This window comes from Trichinella spiralis (genome assembly GCF_000181795.1).
Source record: "Trichinella spiralis strain ISS 195 chromosome Unknown Scfld1, whole genome shotgun sequence".
Taxonomy (NCBI): domain Eukaryota; kingdom Metazoa; phylum Nematoda; class Enoplea; order Trichinellida; family Trichinellidae; genus Trichinella; species Trichinella spiralis.
This window is the reverse complement of record NW_003526940.1, coordinates 1140250-1160534: the sequence shown is the minus strand read 5'-3', so window position 1 is coordinate 1160534 and position 20285 is coordinate 1140250. Positions and strand designations below refer to the sequence as shown.

Here is a 20285-nt window from a genome sequence, read left to right as displayed (position 1 = left end):
GCTTCATCATGCAAAAACTGAAACCTCACAATATGTTATATGTTCAATAATAAATGATTCTTTTTTGATGCTGATTGAATTTTTTTAATTTTATTAAAATATTTAAAAAATTGTCAACGTTTGAAAAGGTTTTGGCCTGTAGAAAAACATCAAATGCACTGTTGAACAATATTAGCTGGTGAAATGAAAAGCCTTTGCCTTGGCTTGCGAGCACAAATCGTAAAGTATTGCGGCAAACGCATTAGTCATCAAAGTATAGCACTAAAAACAAAGATTTTGATTTTGAAAAGCATGATCAAATTGTTGAATGAGAACACCTTCAAATGACACGCAATCTGTTTGAATTGCACATATTTGTCTTGCTGTTTTGTCAATAAGCTGTATTTACACTGTGCAGGTTTAAAGTAATTGTACAACAAATCTTTCAATATCATTCAAATGCGGTTAATCTCGATACGAATCAGTATGGGGCACATATGATAACAGCAATTAATCGTTCAAAACAACCTGATTTTCTTTATGTGCATACGATAATTTTTTGTATTATAAATTGCAAGTTGAAAAAGAAAAGAAATATTAATCTACGGAGAAGTCAGTGTTTTTTGAATCTAAAAAAATGAGAGAAAAAATTAGCTGTTCTCAGTGACGTGTAGCGTGAATATTTCAATAATTTAAAATGTTAATTTTTCTATTTTCTAAGAGCACATTTATCGCGCAAACACACACATACACACACAATGATTGTTAATTTGTAAAGTGAAAAAGCTAAATTAGGACAAATTTACACGATCATGTCTTGTGTTTGGAAATATATTTTTTTTCATTTTTTCTTTAAATGAATAAATATTCCCGTTTTTCCACGTTTTGCTTTTTGGTTTAAAAAGAATTTGTGCTGAAGAAGCTGTGAATGTTCTATTGTGAAATTGAAGTGAACAAGCGACAATTTTTCGTTTCATTCCACATCCCGCAGGCTGGAGTTGTCCCATTTGCGGTGGTGAAAATATTATTATTTCCTTTCCGACTGTAAAATAAACAAAATCAAATAGCTGAATAAACAGCTTTTCCAATTTATCGAAATTATGTGTATTTCTATCTGCGTCTGCGTGTGTAATGTTTGTTAGTCAATAATAGGTTAACGTGTAACGTTTGTAATGTTGTTCTTGTTCATGTTTGGCTTTTCTTTGGTATTTCTTTGAAAATATTAATTTAAATTTGCATATGCAAGGTGAATAAATTAAACAAAGAGGAAGAGGAGGAAAAAAAAGCATACGATTTGCAAATCGTTCGATCGATTTGTGTGCATGGTTGTTGTAGTGTCGCGGCTTTGACCTGACCAATCGTTGCACCGTCGGATGGACGGTGGTCAATTTTTCACAATCAACAAGCCGTCCAACGAACGGCCAGCTGCCGTTATTGGTGGTGGTGTTGTTGTTGTTGTTGATTATACTATGCGGAATCCGACTTTGTGCTGGAAGCGTTGGCGTGGATCCCATCCATTTTGAATTAACTGCCGCTCTTCAACGTTGACCACAGCTGACCGTCGGCCGCTTTTGAACTCACTTTCAACGTGGTTCCATTTTTCAAACGAGCTTCTTCCTGATGGGCACAATTCACCGCCTGGCACGAAATTGAAATATGCGAGCTTTAATCTCCTTGGCGATGGTGATTTGCTTTTGGTTTTTTTTTCTTCTCTTCTCTGAGGAAGTTCAATCTGTCGTTCGTCCAGTTGCGGGATTGAACTGAGATTATTAAGCTTTTCAAAGCTGTTTTCCAACTTTGAACAATTATTATTATTATTGTTTATTGATCAGTATATTTGACAAGAATTTTCTTGTTTCTCTTGCTACTCTGGTAAAGCGAACGAACAATTTGCCAATAAGCCATTATATATTTGGATTTCACATGAAAAATCTACAACAACCATCTACATGATCTATTCGATTCTATTCTCTGGTGAGTAGTTTTCAAATTTATCAACTAATTGAATTATTAATTCAATATTTTTCCCAAATTTATCCATTAATCGATCATGATGAAGAAGAATATATTGATAATTTGAAATCTTTCATTTTAATGCATTTCTTTATTATTAATTTTCGTATACATTTGTAATATTTTGATGTAGACAAACATCGATTGCAGATTAGATGAAGCTGTTGTATTCAATTTTCATTTCTATCCATTATTGCTTTGTGCTCTGAGTTGAAATTGGAATTATAATTTTGAAACAAAAAAATTTGGTTTCTCTCTTTCTCTCTCTATATATAGAAATTTTATGAGAAATATTTTTCATTTCAAAAGTGTTGTCTGAGGGAGGAAGTTTTATTTGAAAAAGAATTCCAATTTCCAAAGTTGAGAAACAACTGTCTTTTCGTGTGGCAGGCATGGCATTTCTTTGTCAAGCAGCAGCTGCTTTGATTGGGGAAAAGCATTTCATTTCAAATTTCAAAGCAACACAACGAACGACGTTCATTTTGGAAAATTGTCTTTTGTTTTTGTTTGTTTATTTTTTTTTAATTAATTATTATTATTATTATTATTCACAATTAATAGAAAAATCCATTTTTTTCTATTTATTAATCGATTGAATATTGCATTTCAATAATATATATGTATATATATAGTTTCACCTGATGAATGAATAAGTGAATGAGGGTGAAGGTGGATGAAAGAATTAATTCAACACTTGGATACGATGGCAGGCGTAGGTAGATCCATAGTCAGGAACAGTGAGTGGCTTTTGCTTTGAATCGATTACATCACCGGATGCTCTTCTGAATCGTCGTCGTCTATTTGCTCTGCACAGCAGCTGCCAGGCACTGCACTGCACTGCATAGCTGTTCCTGAACATTTTCGACAACGGACGTTGTTCTTCTGCTTTTTATTCTTATGCACATTTCTCTTCTCAGTTGTGCTGAATTCAACATCCATACATTTTTGCGTATGTATAAAAAAAATTTTTTTCCATAATAATAATAATAATAATAATAATAATAATTTTTCTTTCAATCAACTCATACTTGTATGCAGGATTGGAATTTTTATTCTATCTTTTTTTTCTTCCCTATTCTTTGATCAAATTCACGAAAGTGTGAATGTTGGTTTCATCGAAATTTCTCAAAAAAAACTCGACATATTCATAATCGTCTACAAAGTACATTTTTTACATTCTTATTTTTGTTTTTTTATTGAAAAATGGTTTTTTGTTTGTTCTGATTTTGTTAACTTTTGACAATGGATTTTCAATTTTCTTCAACATTTTTCTTTTCTAATTTATTGTCGACGTCATATTGTCCTAATTTTAATTTTTTATTTTTATTTAATATAACATAATAATTATTATTCTTTGCTACCGATCAACCAACACACACACACACACAGAGGGGAAAATGAGGTTGGTGTATTCATTCGTTTTTCTTTTGTTTAATTATATTAAAAGTAATTCATTTTAATCTATATAATTTGTGACGAGAATTAAAATATGCATTTCAATTTTTATAATCATCTTATGTAGAAATTTTAATTTTATTTCTATATTTATTTGTATGTTGAAATATCTTTTCTTCTTTACTTTTTCTACACTGATCAACCATCTGCTAATAATGCAAAATAAAGCGATACCGTATAATAAATTGTCAGCAGTATTTACTTTTTACTGTAATAGTAAATTTTATTTTGAAAACATCTTGAAAACTTATCAAATATAAAATTTTTTTTAATTTTAATTTTTTTATGCAATTTGTTTGAAATGCTTGCTGTTTGTCATTTGTTTAACAATGGAAATTTGTACAATTGCATTCGATGAAGGTCGTACGGTTTGGCGTGTTGTATTGTATTTTATTTGCAAATGATCAATTCTAACCTTGCTTGCTTGCCTTGTTCACATCTTGATCAAAAAGCTTTTCCATTCATTGTGTGAGAATCGTTTTCAATAAAGTCAAATTTTGCAATTGTTGCATCGAAAGCTCGACGGGGTGAACCATTTTTCCTCCACATCATACGCAGCATCTACATCTTCTGCATCTGTTCAACAATTAACCAATGGTGATATTAATTTTTTCCACAACTTTATTTTAAAGTTTATAATTTATTTTTCAAAAATTTACAATATATATATATAATCACTCGAAGGGAATTATTAATCAATATTCAATTTTATTAATCATTTGATCAGTGTGTTGTTCATTTCGAGCTTATTTAAGCAAAGCGATTTCACAATGTTACAATTCTATTTGCTTTTAATGCAAATATTCATTCTATTATCAATTTATTTTCCCTTCAAGGATAAAAGTAAAATAAGTGAAATTGTTTGATTGAATGAAAAGTTTTTTTTTATAAATTATCATTCTGTTGAATAATCTAATTTCAATAATTAAATTGTACAGTTGTTGATTTTTTGCTTTCTCTTTCTCGTCAGTCGTTGATCATCGAAAAATTATTCCACCTTGATAATTTGGTATATATGCGTGTTGTATATTCCATCTGTCGATATTGGGACTTGAAATTAAGGTCGACCAGTTTGAGTTTAAATATAAAAATTGATCATAATAATAATAATAATAAAGATGATAATGAAACAGTCAAATAGGTTTATCACTGGAGCTTGTAATTTTTTTTTTTGAAGTAGCAGATTTTTTGCTTGTCAACAATGACTGCGTTGTCGACTTGTTGTTGAGCAAAAATACAATCGCGAACTGTTTTGTTGACATGCTTCAACTGTATGCAAGCGTGGCTAATTAAGCGCGTCACGTGATTTTGACCCGGCAATTGCTGTTCAATAATCATTTTTTCGACGTTCAATAAAATTATACTCTTCCATCTCTTATATCTTCTACTGTTCACTTTTGACAAATCTTTAAATCTTATTTCAGAGTCCAATTTCATTATAACATCTGCATAATGGTATTGGTGAAATGAAAATTGTTGTTTATTGTAAGTGAAAAATAAAAAAGAAATGGAAATTTTGCAAAGCAGCAGTAATATGTCGTCTGAATTTGTTCATGAATCATCAGGTGTAATGAATAATAATTATTCATCCTTGGATGATCTGCTCGTCACTTTTACTACACTTGTTGAAAATTCCACCCTGTCAACAACGGCATCTCCTCCACTACCGGACGATTTGCTCAACTACTGCAGCTCGGGATTCAAATTCGACTACGAAATTTCATTTGCCATTGTCAGCTCTGCCGCATTGTTTATCGGCATTGTTTATTGTGTTTTTGGTAAGGCAATTTTTTTCTTCTTTAGTAAAAATTCTATTTATTTATTCATTTTTTAAGGATATCGTTGTTTCAAAGCGGTATTTTTTTTGACTGGATTTTTGTTCGGCTCAGTTTTGGTGTATTTGGTATGCGACCGGGAAAATTTGTTGCCAACTTGGGGCAACGTTAGCATCGGCATAGCAGCCGGCTTGCTTTTCGGCTTGATCACCGTTTTGGTTCACTACGTCGGTTTGTTCATGACCGGCTTCTTGACCGGCTTGTTGTTCTCAATTCCCACCATGCTCGTCTGGTCCGCATTCAGTCAGGTGTCCACTGTTTGGCTAACAGTACTGGTGGTGTTCTCAGAGGGTCTGCTTTTCGCTTTGGCCAGCCTGAAATGGCAGCGTCCGATGATCATCGCCGACACCGGCGTCATCGGTGGCGCCTTGTTGACCCTGGCCGTGGATTATTTCGTCGAGAAGCTTTATCTAGCTTCGCAGTTGTTGAATATGCTTTATCAAAGTCACGGCGCGTTGCCGCTCATCGCCGCCGACGACCAGAGCCGTCCGACACCCCTACTCTGCTGGTATCACTGGCTTGTGTTGGCTTTGTGGCCGTCATTTTTCATCATCGGCTGTTTTGTACAGTTTTTGCTGACTGGCTCCAACTTTACCCACAAGGAAGGTGTGCTGACAGTTTCATCTCACTGTGCGACATTCATTATTTTTTTTTAACTTTTCTTTTTCAGGTTGGTGGCATTTGCCATCTAGAGCTACAATTTCTAGACACATCATAGGCACTATACAGAGGCCGTCGAAAAATTATTTCAGTCGCAATTGTCGTCTCCAACAAAGGAACCAATCATTCGACAGCAACGTCGTACCGACCAGGGCTGTCCACTCGCCTCCTGTCACCCCCAAACCTTACCAACCGAAATCTTATTTACTGCTTCACCGGGCTAGACGCATGCACGGCGATGTTATATGCCAAGTGATTTGATTTTTTCTTTTCGAAATAAATGAGAAAAAGAAACTGATTTTTCTACTAATGAAAATTATTGTTGCAGAGTTACATGGAAAGTTTGCAACGGCTTTCGTCGTACAAAAATGCCAAACCGGACAATTTGAATACAGCAAATGACGACTGCGCGTTGAATCGACTTCCGGCAGCTGAACATTTGAACAAAAATACCGACACGTTCAGCACGACGTTGACTTCACCAGACGGTCAAGATTCAGCAACAATCAACAACGCATCCTAGACGTTGCCATTCAACGTTTATTGTATTTTTTAAAATTTTTTATTGCTTGCTTTGTTATTGAAAAACTATTTTACCTTTTCGTTTTTTGCACGTTCACTGACCTGAACGTTGTCATTTTTGCTTTTTGAAAAATTGTTTCAATAAAATCTTGTAACACTTTTGACCAACCATGAACAATGTACAATGAAGCAAATGACTTTTACTTTTAAAATCAGTTGAAAAAAAAAGAAATTTTTCTTAAAATTAATATAAAGTTTAGTTAATGGAAAATTTTCGAAACTTTCAAACTTTATTACGCTTACAGTACGGTAGCATACGGTAGTTGAAATATGGGGAGGAATTTTGTTTTGATCAGTTGATTATTGAAGAAAGTATTAAAAATTTACAAATTCATACAAAGCTAACAATGGTAGTGAATTAAATGATTAAAATGTTATATTGAAAGAGAAAATTTCGGATGACAATTTAACAAGAATGGAAAAAGTTGGTATGCAGCGAATGCTTTGTGTAGTAATATATAAAGCGTTTTTCCAATGAAATATTTCACAGGATCGCGTGAATTAAGTCGATCCGGTAAACGGAATCGATCAAAATGGGAAGTGTACGATCCGTCGTTTTGTAACGATAATAAAAATGCCGACGATATTGCCCTTGTGGAAGGTTGATGTGCACCGGTTGTGTTTTGTTTGAAGTGGTTTTAAATGTGAAAATTTATTTTTCAGATGAATTGGCTGCCGTGCCCGATGTGGCCAGCAAAAAAATCAGCGAAACCGTCCATTCGGACGAATTCGGCGCCAAGGACTATCGCAATCAGATGCCTTTGAAAGCGGATCATCAGTTCCGTCCACTGTGGATCGCTCCGGATGGTCATGTATTTTTGGAATCATTTTCGCCTGTTTACAAGCATGCCCACGATTTTCTGATTGCAATTGCCGAGGTAATTGTCTTGTTGCATTTTAACAATTTTTTTTCAAAAAATAATACATACCCAGAAATGTGAATAAGTTGAATTGTTGTCTATATAGCCCGTTTGCCGACCTGAGTTTATTCACGAATACCAGTTGACCGCTTATTCGCTTTATGCCGCAGTAAGCGTTGGTTTGCAGACGCAAGATATCATCGACTATTTGGACAGACTTTCGAAAACCGAATTGCCCGGTGGAATTGTCGAATTTATCAAAGTGGATAAATTTTGATTTTTGCATTTAGAGAAAAAAAAATAATATTTGATTATTTTTCATGGTTAGCTTTGCACGTTGAGTTATGGCAAGGTGAAGTTGGTTCTGAAAGAGAACCGCTATTTTGTCGAATCGACCCATTCGAGTGCAATACAAAAATTGGTCAAAGATCCGATCATACGTTCGTGCATTTCGCTGGACGTGAGCGTGACGAAAATCGGTGTAGACAGTGTGGAAAAGGACGAAAAAACTCTAGCCGGCGGCGAGCAGGACTGCCAGGAGGATAGCCATTCGCCTTCTTCGGTGGATCCGTTGCAGCAGTGCAGCGACGAGATGGCCAGTTATATCAAGCTTTTGGAAAAGGTGGACGACGAAGAAGAAGCGGTTGGCAAGGAGCTCGAGTTGTTCACGTTCGAAGTTTACCAAGAGAGCATCGAGACCTTGCAGAAGAGGTGCATTGAAATTGAACATCCGCTGCTGGCCGAGTACGATTTTCGCAACGACACTTCCAATCCGAACCTTTGCATCGACCTCAAGCCCAGTGCTGTTCTCAGGTTTTTGCTTTTTTGTGGACTGGCAATTTTCTGCGTGTGAAAGATTTGTCTTTTTTTCAGACCCTACCAGGAGAAGAGTTTGCGAAAAATGTTCGGAAATAGCCGCGCCCGTTCGGGGGTGATTGTGCTTCCTTGTGGTGCGGGTAAAAGTTTGGTCGGCGTCACCGCCTGCTGCACGGTGAACAAGCGATGCTTGTGCTTGTGCAATTCCAACGTCTCGGTGCAACAGTGGCGAAATCAGTTTAAAGTATATATGATAATTTTTGATATATTTGATATATATGCTTGCATATGCTGGCAGATGTGGTCAACGGCGGACGATTCGAAAATTGTCCGATTTACTCGTGAATCGGGCGACCACGTCCCATCTGGAAATCGTGCCAATGCGCCGGTAATTTGCATTTCCACATATTCGATGATCGCTTATCAAGGTAGACGATCTTTCGAAGCGGAACAAATGATGCAATATATACGTCAGCAGGAGTGGGGTTTGATCTTGCTCGACGGTAAGCGGGCGACAATTGTTTGAGGTATTTTTTCTTTGAATTTCAAAAATTTCCCAGAAGTCCATACGATACCGGCGAAAATGTTTCGTCGTGTACTGACGATCGTGCATTCCCACTGCAAGCTCGGCTTGACGGCTACTTTGGTTCGTGAAGATGACAAAATTACCGATTTGAATTTCTTAATCGGACCGAAACTGTACGAAGCCAACTGGATGGAATTGCAAAAACAAGGCTACATTGCACACGTGCAGTGTGCCGAAGTAAATAAGCAATGTTGTTGTTGATATGCAAATAAGTTTTTTTTCTTGTTTTTCGCTCAGGTTTGGTGTCCTGTAACAGCGGAATTTTACGATTACTATTTGACATCGAAAATATCAGTGAAATTGTTGTTGGCAGTTATGAATCCGAACAAATTTCGAATTTGTCAATTTCTTGTCAAATATCATGAAAGGAGAAACGACAAAGTATATATTTGAATTATTTGTTGTTGTTGTTGTTGTTGTTGTTGTTGTTGTTGTTTAAAAAACGGAAAGAAAAGCTTTTCTTTTTTAGATAATTGTCTTTTCGGACAATGTGTTCGCTTTGAAAAAGTATGCAATTGCAATGGAACGACCATTCTTGTACGGCGATACATCTCAAAACGAACGCATGCAAATTTTGCAAAATTTTCAATTCAATCCTCGAGTGAATACGATTTTTGTTTCAAAAGTATATATATATTTATTTATTTTTCTTTTGCTTTTTATGTTTTTTTTTAATTTTTGAATAATTTTGCAAATTTTTCACATTAACGGTGGCTGATACGTCTTTCGATTTGCCCGAGGCGAATGTGCTGATTCAAATATCCGCCCACGGTGGATCCCGAAGACAAGAGGCTCAACGTTTGGGTCGTATTTTGCGCGCCAAACGTGGCGGAAGCTGTTCAGATCAATTCAACGCTTTCTTCTACTCGCTAGTTTCTCAGGATACGTTGGAAATGAGCTACGGTCGTCGTCGGCAACGATTTCTGATCAACCAAGGATACAGTTATAAAGTAAAAATACTTCGATCATTAGTCTTTTTCATTGTTGTTGTTGTTGAAATATATTTTATTAATTTTTTCCTGATTCATATTTCAAAGGTGATCACGAATTTGGTTGGAATGGAACAAGAAACTCTGCTCTACAGTACCAAAGAAGAACAGTTGGGTTTGTTGCATCAAGTGTTGAGCGCTTCTGACGCGGATGCCGAAGAAGAACATGTTCCAGAAGATGGTGTGGATGCTGTAGCCAAGCCGGCCAATTCAAAGGTACCAGCCAATGGGCTTTGACGCTTGTTTTGTTGTGTTGAATTGAAATTGTTGGTTTTATTTTCAGTTTGCACGCAAACAGGGCAGCATGAGTTCAATTTCCGGTGCGCAGAATCAAGCTTACTTGCACTCGGACACTTCTGCCAGGACGTCGAACAAAGAAAGACATCCACTATTTAAAAAGTTTAGAAAATAGTTTTCTGTTTTTTTTTCTTTGTTCTTATTTTCCATTCTAAGCTAATTATCACTAACTTTGTTGTGATGCGTATTTCTTTAAACTTTTTACTTTACATTATGTTGTTATATGAATGAAATGGTTATGATTAAAAGTTTTGAATTTTAAACTTTAAACAATATGTTAACATTTGCTACGTTTAAAGTCGATGCTATATTTAAGTGGTCTGTTGAGGGGGTCAAATTCAGTTGGTGTTTTGTCGTCGGTGGGCAACAGTGTCGACCTAGTGCAGCAGTTGAAGCGAGTTCGATTCATTGCCTTTTTCCAGAAGAAGAAAAAGAGAAAATACTACAATAATTGTTAACGAAATTGCATTCGTCATTTTTATCAAGTTGTTGTCATTGGTTGATTCTGCGGCTAAAGAATTATCCCAATTTCGAATTCATTTACAAGTCTTCATCTGACTATGCGACCAATTGAATTTGTTTGTTCCTTTTTCACGTATTCGGAAATGATTTGCATCTTCGTGTGGATATTGCTATTCATTTACATGAGATTTGTTTTGCAAACCAAGCCCCATCAGCCTGCGGAAGCTGAGAAAAGAAAGAAATCACCACCGCCGGTCGTCGCTGGAAAGGTGTTGAAGGGCAGTTCGTTTGATAGAAAAGTTCTAATGAGGCGTGTATCAAGAGCTAAAAGGAAAGTGTTCCGCATAAAGAAATGTATCGGAAACGCGTTCAATGACCCGAATGCTACATATGATGTTGTGAACTCGTACGAATTGCAGCTGCCCCAAATCCCTGCGAACGAGGAAAAGTTGCAAAAATCTCAAGGAGAAAGAAGAGAAGAAGAAGAAGAAGAAGCGGATAATGTGGTGTCGAAATCTGCAGCAACAGTGAACTCTGGACAAGCTGCACAGGAAGCAGCAGTTGACGATAAGCAGTCATTGCCGGATGTCGTGTTATTTGACGATGCATGTTCAGAGGAAGAAAAAAGAGAAGAAGCGGATAATGTGGTGTCAGAATCTGCAACAACAGTGAACTCTGGACAAGCTGGACAGAAAGCAGCAGGAGTTCACGAAAGGCAGTCATTGCCTAAAACCGTATTGCTATCCGACACTGTCGATTTATTTAATGAACCAGCTTTAAGCGAGAAGTCAAGAGGAAGGTCTGAAAAAGAAAAAATGAACATGACATCCATAGAAAAAGTTGTTCCCGAAAGCAGTCGACTGCTGCGTATAAATCCTGATGATAATGTTGCGTTATCGTATTCAGTAGTTGCATCTACAGAAAACAATAAAGAAAAAATGATAAAGCGATTGTCGAAGATGTTCAAAAAAATGTCACGTGATAAAGATATCTTGATTGTGACTAGTGCACCGGATGTCAGCTCTGGAAGCGAAAAAGCAAAGTCAGGAAAAAGATTATCCAAACCGAAAGAATTGAAATGGACGAGTGAAAATTACGCAGTCGGAGGAGAGGCGATGACATTTTCGAATGCTGAGGAAAGTAATACAAAATTGGTCATTGCTTTTAGTTAATTTACAAATTTACACTAGTTGATTTTAATCCGTATGAAATACTTGCAGGGGCAAAAGATTTAGCAGTGAGAAAGACAAAGTTTGAATCAAAGATCGGCGACTTTGAGGAGTCAAAAAGCGAGGTGCACGAGAAGGTAAATAATTGGTTATTTTTTGAAATATTTCGTGTGAAGGTTCAAAGCAGGCAATAATTCTCCAGGCTTGTGCAAAATTGGCACCGGAAATTCCGGTAGATGTGAAATTTGTCAAGGAAAAATCACCGTCTCTGAAAGCGGACAGAAAAGATGCTAGTAGAATTTTCTGTGAAAATAAAGCATTCGATGGCATGGCATCTACGGATGGACGGCAAAATGTTAAAAAGGAACCATTGTCTCAGAAAAATGAAGTGTCAAATGACGGCGAGGATAATTCAGAATCTACCTCTATTACGATAGAAAATGATTATTTTTCCAACGGTATTTCTAACAAGGACATGAAATTGTATTTATTAACTCTTGTGAGAAGAGTGCATGAAAACAAGCAGGCAAAGGGAAAAACAGCAGGGCATGGTAAAGAAGTGGCAAAATATAGAAAAGCATTAGAAACTGGTAAAATTGTACTGATCATTTCAGTGTATTTATGATTTTTATAGTATGAAATAATTGTGACTTTATGATTCAATATAATTTCAGATGAACTTTCGAGTGTAAGTGATAATCAGAGAGGTGCTTTGGCAGAAGATGATAACGGTGACAATGGTGAACCAATTTTTAAAGAAGTTCATCCAGCCGGTAAAAACTGCGTGTGAAATTTAACTGAAGATTTAATTTATGGAGAAAAAGCAATCGTTAAATTGTTTCAGGATTTGAAAAGATTTCAAAAAAGCAGAAAAAGGCAGTTTGCAAAAAAGCGAAGGCGAAGAAGAAATCGGCGGTCAAGCCTGTCGAATTGCTATCAAGAGCTTCGAAACAGAGACACAAAAAAAAGTCTTCAAAAAGTATTGATGAAAAGGAAAAGAAGCAATAATGTTTCGCTCTTTTTAATTAATTTCAATTGATATTTAATAAAATAATAATCATTTGTTGCACATGAATGTTGAGTACACGTCGCTTGATGCGAAATAATGGAAGTGGTTCCAATTGCGCTTCCTTTTTTCGTTATTCTGTGCGTCACAAGTAGTTGATTTTTGTTGAAAATGAATATCGCTTTTACGTTTCTAATAATCTGTAAATTAATAAATTTAATAATAAACAAAACTGTAACTAATAATTATCACAAACAATTCTAGCACAGTTATTGGTATTCAGAGAATTTGTGCTTGCATTCTTTGAATTACTGTGCTATTCTAATCAGACATGTATAATGCTATTCTAATGCTGTTCTTTTTCAACATTCACTTATGAAATTTCTTTGTGAATAATATTGAGAGCAAAGGCGAGCTCTTTATTATGAGGTAGCTTAACTGATAAACGTTTAAATAATGAAAAATCAGTTATTGAAGACCATTTCAAACTGTATTCAAGTTTACATTAATAACACTACTGTTGTATTACTTGTTGAACGCATCATCGATTTGAAATACTTCTCATTCTATCTATCATCATTAAGCTAACTCAAACCTTAGCCATCTTATTTATTATTAAATGCAATTTTATAAATTATTTTAATAATAATTTAATATACTGCTTAAGGGCTGTTTTTTGTTACCTTTTTCATTACACGCGCAATAATCAGCATGAAGTAAAAAGAATTAAAACACCAAACGCTCAATTATTTATGTCTATTAAAATTAAGAAAAGCCCAATAAATTTATTTGGCAATATGAATACTGAAATGATTACAGGTATACCGGTAATTTTTTAACCATCCATTATTTGCGCTTGATTTTATTTTCTTACTGTATTTTGTATCTTCATCTTGCTTTTATATTTTAGTAATTTTGTTTTTACTGTTTCAACAACTGCGTTTTAGGAAACTTTTCGACGTCCCAGAGATATTAATCTTCATTTTCTTATATGATACGTTAAAGAAATTTTAGTAAAAGTTCCACGTTATTATAAGCTTTGTTCTTATGGAGAAGCATTGCAATAATTTTAATTTGTAGTTAATTTTAATTGTTAAAGTAAAGCGTTTGTTGCAATTGCTTTGAGCTTTTGTTTTGCATGAAACGTTATTCAACACAGTTTTAGGTATTTGTTGAATTTAAGGTTGTATTGATCATGCGTCCTGATCAAGTCGAAGGATTGAGTCCGACTGTCCAAAACGTAGAGTATGAAGTCGATCCGGAGATACTGTTGATGTCTGCAGAAGATATTAATGGCAGAACAAAACTACTCGAAAATGAAATACGCATTATGCGAAGTGAATGCGCACGTCTGACACATGAAGTCAACAACTACCGAGAGAAAATTAAAGTTTGTTGCATAATTTTATACTTTATTGTATTTTGAAATGTAGCAGAAAATTTCTGGCATAGATAAGTTTTTAACAGCACTGAAATTTTTTTAGGAGAATAAAGAGCGTATTAAAGTGAACCGTCATCTGCCATATTTAGTTTCAAACGTTGTCGAACTTCTGGATTTGGATGCATCGGCAACCGACGAACAAGAAGGTGCTAATATTGACGAAGATGCAATCAAAACTAAATGCACCGTCATCAAGACATCTACTAGGGCAACTTATTTTCTTCCTATGATTGGTTTGGTAGATGCAGATACTTTGAAGCCGGGAGATTTGGTTGGAGTAAACAAAGATTCTTATTTGATTCTGGAAAAATTGCCTCCAGAATATGACAGTCGCGTTAAGGTAATGTAGTGTTTGTGTGCTGTTTAGTTTCGTTAATTCTCGCTTTTGAGTTATTGATTTTATCAGCTAATTTTGAATATAATTTTTTTTTGTAATTCACAAATTTCCTCGTACTTTCATTGATGAATTGTTTGTATTTTTTGCATTTATCAATAATCGAGTAATTCGGTACGGTATTTTTATTGCATGATATTTTATGTGTCAACAGATTTCTAAATTTTTAAAGCTATAGTATAGTCGTATTTATCAAATTGACCATCTGTCAAATCGTATGGGAATTTTAAATAAATGATTGAAAAGTTGAAAAATTATTTTCGATTAACTTTCCATTTTGATTGTTTGAATGTTTGTTTCAATTTTCGCTTCAATTGTTTTAAAGGCTATGGAAATTGATGAAAGACCTACCGAGAAATACAGCGATATTGGAGGTTTGGACACGCAAATTCAAGAACTGATTGAAGCGATAGTTTTGCCAATGACTCACAAAGAACGATTTATTACTCTGGGTATTCAACCATCGAAAGGAGTTCTTTTGTACGGTCCTCCGGGTACAGGGAAGACCATGATGGCGCGGGCGGTGGCTGCTCAGACTAAAAGCACATTTTTGAAATTGGCTGGTCCACAGCTCGTGCAAATGTTTATTGGCGATGGAGCGAAATTGGTTCGTGATGCTTTTGCTTTAGCCAAAGAAAAAGCTCCTGCTATAATTTTTATCGATGAATTGGACGCAATTGGTAAGTGTTATTGTTTAAAAAATGAATTAAAAATTACATTGTTAATATGTATGAAACGACAAGAGAGGGTTTGTATATGTGGTGTATTGAATGATGTGGCTTGATTTTTTGTTTGAAATATTATTTTTGATGAATTGATGATCAGCAGCAATGATTTGATTTGACCTTACAGGTACCAAGCGTTTTGATTCTGAAAAGGCAGGCGATCGTGAAGTGCAACGAACAATGCTTGAATTGTTGAATCAGTTGGATGGCTTTCAGCCCCAAGCTGATATTAAAGTGATTGCTGCTACGAACAGAGTGGATATTTTGGATCCGGCACTGTTGAGAAGTGGACGTTTAGATCGGAAAATTGAACTTCCATTACCGAACGATTTAGCACGTTCTCGTATTATGCAGATTCATTCTCGGAAAATGAACATCGAGTTAGCATAAAATTTGGATTCTTTGAATTCTGCTTTTATTATTATTATTAATTTTATTTTCTTTAGCAAAAGCGTCAACTACGACGAATTGGCTCGTTGTACAGATGATTTCAACGGGGCACAGTGCAAAGCTGTCGTCGTTGAAGCGGTAAATGAGTTTTAATGTGATTTTTAATAATTTGCTTTTAAATGACAAATCATCATTTTTTTCTTCTTCTTCTTCTAACACAGGGAATGATCGCTTTGAGAAACAATGCTGTACAAGTTAAGCACGAAGATTTCATGGAAGCAATTTTAGAAGTGCAATCGAAGAAAAAGACAGCATTAGAATATTATGCATAAGAATGAATATGTTTATTGTTTATAGAAAAAAATTATGTGTTATGGGTAACGGTTTAGAAACAGATGACATCGATTGTATTGTTCCAAGTGAATGAATGGTTTTTTATTCATCCGGTTTACGTAATTGTATTTGATTTTTATTTATTGTGAAGCAGATACAATAAAAATGGGATGGTAAAGTAACTTTTGCATTTTTATTATAAATGTATTGATTATGAACATATTACAATAGTAAAATTATACAGCCTGAAAATGAATTAATTTATTATGCACAAATAATTAGTTGTATTATTTAAAAAATGTGAAACGAAATGATAGCACACATTTTCTTTCTTCACATGTTTGAAGATTGTTATTTCGACTTCTTTTTACTTTCAATTTTTTTCAAAATGTCGAGTTTTTTGTTACGTACACGCTAAAATATAAAATGAATGATGTGAATGTGATTGAATGGAAAAATGAACACAAAATCTGCATATAATGCAAAGTACATACATGCTGAATGGACCAGAGAACAATAATCGTTAAAATGAGCAAGTAGCCAACTACTGCTTCGAGTATGATCATCTTCAGTGCCATGCAAGATTTCTTGTAATTCGATTGAAGAAACAATCTCTCATCCCCTGAATGAAAAAAGGACAAATTATTATTGATTGAAATGATATTTGTTTATTTTTTTTAAATAATAAAGTGTTTACTCAATTCACAGATTTCTCCTTGATATGGGAATGGACAGGAACAGATGAGGTTTTCCTCTGTCATTATACACGTACCACCGTTCAAGCACATGTTCGGCCTTTCATCGCATGTTACATTGCTTACAATTTCTTTCGTGATGTTTTCTACAACAAAAACGTCATTCAAATCATTGTCGTATAGAACAAATATTGTCTTTTTTTCCAAAAGAAAAGTCAAATTTTTTGTGAATCATTCAAGCTGGAAATTCAAGCAGTATACAAATTTTTAAATTATTCAAATATTCGAAAAAGTATTTCATTGAAAATTATATTTGAAAAAAAATTTTTCCATTCAGTGTTGATTGTACTCACGTTTGGCATCATCTGCTTCGTCGATATTGATTCTGTTGATTGGTTGGTCACAGTGAGGACCAGTGAAATTTCCATTGCAAATGCATGAAATATTGCCATCTTCACGCCTACTGTATTCACAGTTGTCCACCGGGTGCGTATAGCAAAATCCGTTGTATTTACCGGCAGAAATGTCGTTGCATGGGTAAATTGTGCTATATAAGTGATCTTGCTGAACATACAAACTCGAGCAGAATTCCGTATTTCTATTTCTGGTATTTAGTAAGAATATTTGCTTTGCATTTATATCATTTAGAAAGTAACGAAAATCTTCATCTACATGATCAGTTCGGATTACCATAGAAGTGATATTATGTACTTCGTCGTCCGATAAACGAAGAAGTTTCAACTGTTCAAAGCGATCCTTATCCATATCAAGAACATTCATTGTAAATGTGTTCTGAGATGAACTCTTCAACTCGCTTAGGCGGAACTTCAACAAAATCGTTTCTCCATACAACCATTGGGGAAATTTTACATGCTGCAATTGTTTAACCAACCGCTTATAGCCTCCATCGGGCCAGCGAATCACCATTGGGACAATATCTGCCGGCTCACTTTTCCTCAATTTTCTGCACATATCTTGCAAAACACTACTTGCTGAAATTCGTTCCTTTTCTACTGTTATCGATGCCAACGTGACACACCTCATCGAATGAATATCGTAAAAACCGAACAAAGAATCATCCACATCATGCACACAAGACACTGATTTGCTGGAACTTGTCGATTCAATACCGACCACCAACAACACAACCAAGATGACAGAAGCTGTGCAAATTCTCATAGCTGAGCAAAACACTACATCAACGGAGGGTAGTGGAACCAAAGAAATAAACTAACTAAACTTTTTGTTCACCGTTTGTAACTACTATAGTACTTCAAAATTTTAAAGTTTAAACTTCTTTGAACATGTTCAACAAAATTTCACTGACACTTTAAACCTTTTTTTGAAGTTTACAACCACAACACACATCTTGAATGATAACTTTCAATATACGGTGTCAAATGTAATATTATTTCAATATTCATAAATACAATTTATCAGCATTCACGCTACATGTATCTAATATTTGATATGATTCATTCGATGCATTCATTTTTTATTGTTTAAAAAAGTTATTTAAAAATAATTCCAGTCATAATTCACATAATGAAAAATAAATTATACTCATGAATAACATCTGTGCATAAAATTTAGCAAACAATGATCATTAACGGCAGCGTAAAAGAAAAAAATTTAACCGACAAAAATAGGAAAATGCAGAAAAATAGACGCTACGACGAATCAAAAACTATCTCGCATTCACATCCGTCAAGATAAACTTAAAAAAATTTATCATAAATTTTTTCATCATTTCTTTTGTATTTTTATTTCAAAATTATACTTGCATTTCAGTAAATTAATTTTGTAACTTGGTAGAATTTAAACTTTTGCATAAAAATTAATCCAACTCTCGAAATGGTCATTTGCAATTGAACAATGTTCCTTAACATAATGGTTTAGAAAGACCGCAACGTTTTCCAACTGCGAAAATGGCACTTTAAATTTATTTGAGTACACTTGTAGGAAAATATTCCCTTTTAATTTCCAAAACCACTTTCTCATTTGCGACTTTATGCCACATCTTTCTTTAATCACTTTTGCATTATTTCTATTGCTGAATACAAAGCCAAAGTTTCAATTCATTTCTCACTAAATTCATCTGTATACTATCTCTATTCTATTTCGAAATTAAAATTTATTTACACAAGTGTTCAAATAGTAAAAGATCGTTTAAGAAAAGTCAAAATTTATTCCAATGTATTCGTATTCTGAAACAATGAGGCAATGTTTTTCAGAATACTCTCTACGAGAGAATTATCGGCATGCTTTAAAAAACTATTCGCAAGTTGCAGAGTTGAAGAAATCAAAAAATTTGCGAAAACAACGTATAATTCACTTTTATTAAAATCGATATACTTTTAATGATAATTTCACTTGCGACATGATGTTTTCTATTTCAACATTTTGAAGGCCCGCTGCACTGCCTTAAAATAAGCAAATAATTTTAAAAATTTGGATATTTCACATATTTACTTAAGCAAACGCTATTCAACACAACATACTTATATAAAATATTTGTTTACATTCTTAAATTATCAAAAAAATACTCACGCAATGATCAACGCATCTCATCATATCTATAACTTCGTCATGACAATTTTCTTCCGTATTTTTACGGCTTTTTACCCTGTTACTACAAATTTCAAGCTGTTCCACAAATTGCTGACATTTTTCTTCTTGACATTTTTTTCGAAGACGTGCCAAAGGATCCTGGATTTCGTCACTCATCTACAAAATTTTAGAATATTTTCATATTAAAGCTGGCATGCTTTAAGTGCCGCTATTTCACCAAAATTTCAAAAATTACAATAACTTTTCCTTAAGTACATTTTTTATTTTTAAAAAATTCAATAACTTATATTAATTCTAAATAACATTTAATTATTCAACTAATCACCAATACCGTACCTAGCAAAACACTGTAAGATGGGTAAGTAGTAAAGCATCAACCTAAAACTTTATGTAAATTATAAATTAATTATAACAATATTATTAACTGAAAATAATACAGAATAGCTTTCCACATGTTAAAAAATTATTTTATGATGCCATTTTCTAGTACTTCGGGGTGGTCGATTTCGGGACAAATTTTTACGATCTAATTTTACTGGTTGTTCAACTCGCTATTTTATTGGACCTTCAATTCGTCATCTTATTGGTTTTCCTTATCTAATTGCTCATTGATTCAAATTCTTCAGTTGTGATTAGCTGTAATGTTCTTCATTTCATTGGTTCAAATATTCCATTTAGGATTACGTAACTTTAACAGTGGTGACGTAACATTAAGAATGAAAATATTCCTAATTTGGGAATTGTTTCAATCAAGATTTATAAGTTTTATCATTCACTGAAATTTTGTTTTTCCAATATATTATTAGTGAAGTTTATACTTTTTAGTGATCAACCTTTTCAATAATAATTTAGTAATCAACGTTTTCAATAATAATTTTTATCATTATTCTGTATTTTATTGTACCAAAGTGACGTTATATCAAATGCGATAGTAATAATTCAGAAAAAAGGATACAAAAATAAGTTAAATAGTGATTTTTATTTTTCACTACGCAATAGCAGCAACAACAACAGTAAAGAACAGCCA

General features: G+C 34.2%; 6 protein-coding genes across 6 annotated transcripts; 4 read left to right on the top strand and 2 right to left on the bottom strand.

The window, feature by feature from the left end:
• Window positions 1-770: 770 nt before the first annotated feature.
• Window positions 771-1493, bottom strand: Tsp_07388 (hypothetical protein). The gene is made up of 2 exons (XM_003381652.1): window positions 1271-1493; window positions 771-1021 (listed from the first exon to the last, which is right to left on the bottom strand). The coding sequence occupies exons 1-2, from the start codon at window positions 1491-1493 to the stop codon at window positions 771-773; spliced, it is 474 nt and encodes a 157-aa protein (XP_003381700.1).
• Window positions 1494-4954: 3461 nt separating this feature from the next.
• On the top strand, window positions 4955-6465 carry Tsp_07389 (transmembrane protein 198). The gene is made up of 4 exons (XM_003381651.1): window positions 4955-5225; window positions 5283-5888; window positions 5953-6194; window positions 6271-6465. The coding sequence occupies exons 1-4, from the start codon at window positions 4955-4957 to the stop codon at window positions 6463-6465; spliced, it is 1314 nt and encodes a 437-aa protein (XP_003381699.1).
• Window positions 6466-6998: 533 nt separating this feature from the next.
• Tsp_07390 (DNA excision repair protein haywire) lies at window positions 6999-10530 on the top strand. The gene is made up of 13 exons (XM_003381650.1): window positions 6999-7125; window positions 7188-7402; window positions 7491-7646; window positions 7713-8197; window positions 8258-8444; window positions 8499-8703; window positions 8761-8963; window positions 9024-9167; window positions 9256-9411; window positions 9527-9736; window positions 9824-9991; window positions 10059-10174; window positions 10389-10530. The coding sequence occupies exons 1-13, from the start codon at window positions 6999-7001 to the stop codon at window positions 10528-10530; spliced, it is 2514 nt and encodes an 837-aa protein (XP_003381698.1).
• Window positions 10531-10716: 186 nt separating this feature from the next.
• Window positions 10717-12711, top strand: Tsp_07391 (hypothetical protein). Its single transcript, XM_003381649.1, has 5 exons — window positions 10717-11674; window positions 11755-11840; window positions 11906-12293; window positions 12378-12476; window positions 12548-12711. The coding sequence occupies exons 1-5, from the start codon at window positions 10717-10719 to the stop codon at window positions 12709-12711; spliced, it is 1695 nt and encodes a 564-aa protein (XP_003381697.1).
• A 750-nt stretch (window positions 12712-13461) lies between these two features.
• On the top strand, window positions 13462-15991 carry Tsp_07392 (26S protease regulatory subunit 6A). Its single transcript, XM_003381648.1, has 7 exons — window positions 13462-13536; window positions 13893-14099; window positions 14194-14490; window positions 14870-15224; window positions 15397-15649; window positions 15716-15797; window positions 15881-15991. The coding sequence occupies exons 1-7, from the start codon at window positions 13462-13464 to the stop codon at window positions 15989-15991; spliced, it is 1380 nt and encodes a 459-aa protein (XP_003381696.1).
• Window positions 15992-16228: 237 nt separating this feature from the next.
• Tsp_07393 (ubiquinol-cytochrome C reductase hinge protein) lies at window positions 16229-19414 on the bottom strand. Its single transcript, XM_003381647.1, has 5 exons — window positions 19238-19414; window positions 17041-17917; window positions 16765-16833; window positions 16487-16614; window positions 16229-16237 (listed from the first exon to the last, which is right to left on the bottom strand). The coding sequence occupies exons 1-5, from the start codon at window positions 19412-19414 to the stop codon at window positions 16229-16231; spliced, it is 1260 nt and encodes a 419-aa protein (XP_003381695.1).
• Between the last annotated feature and the right edge of the window lie 871 nt (window positions 19415-20285).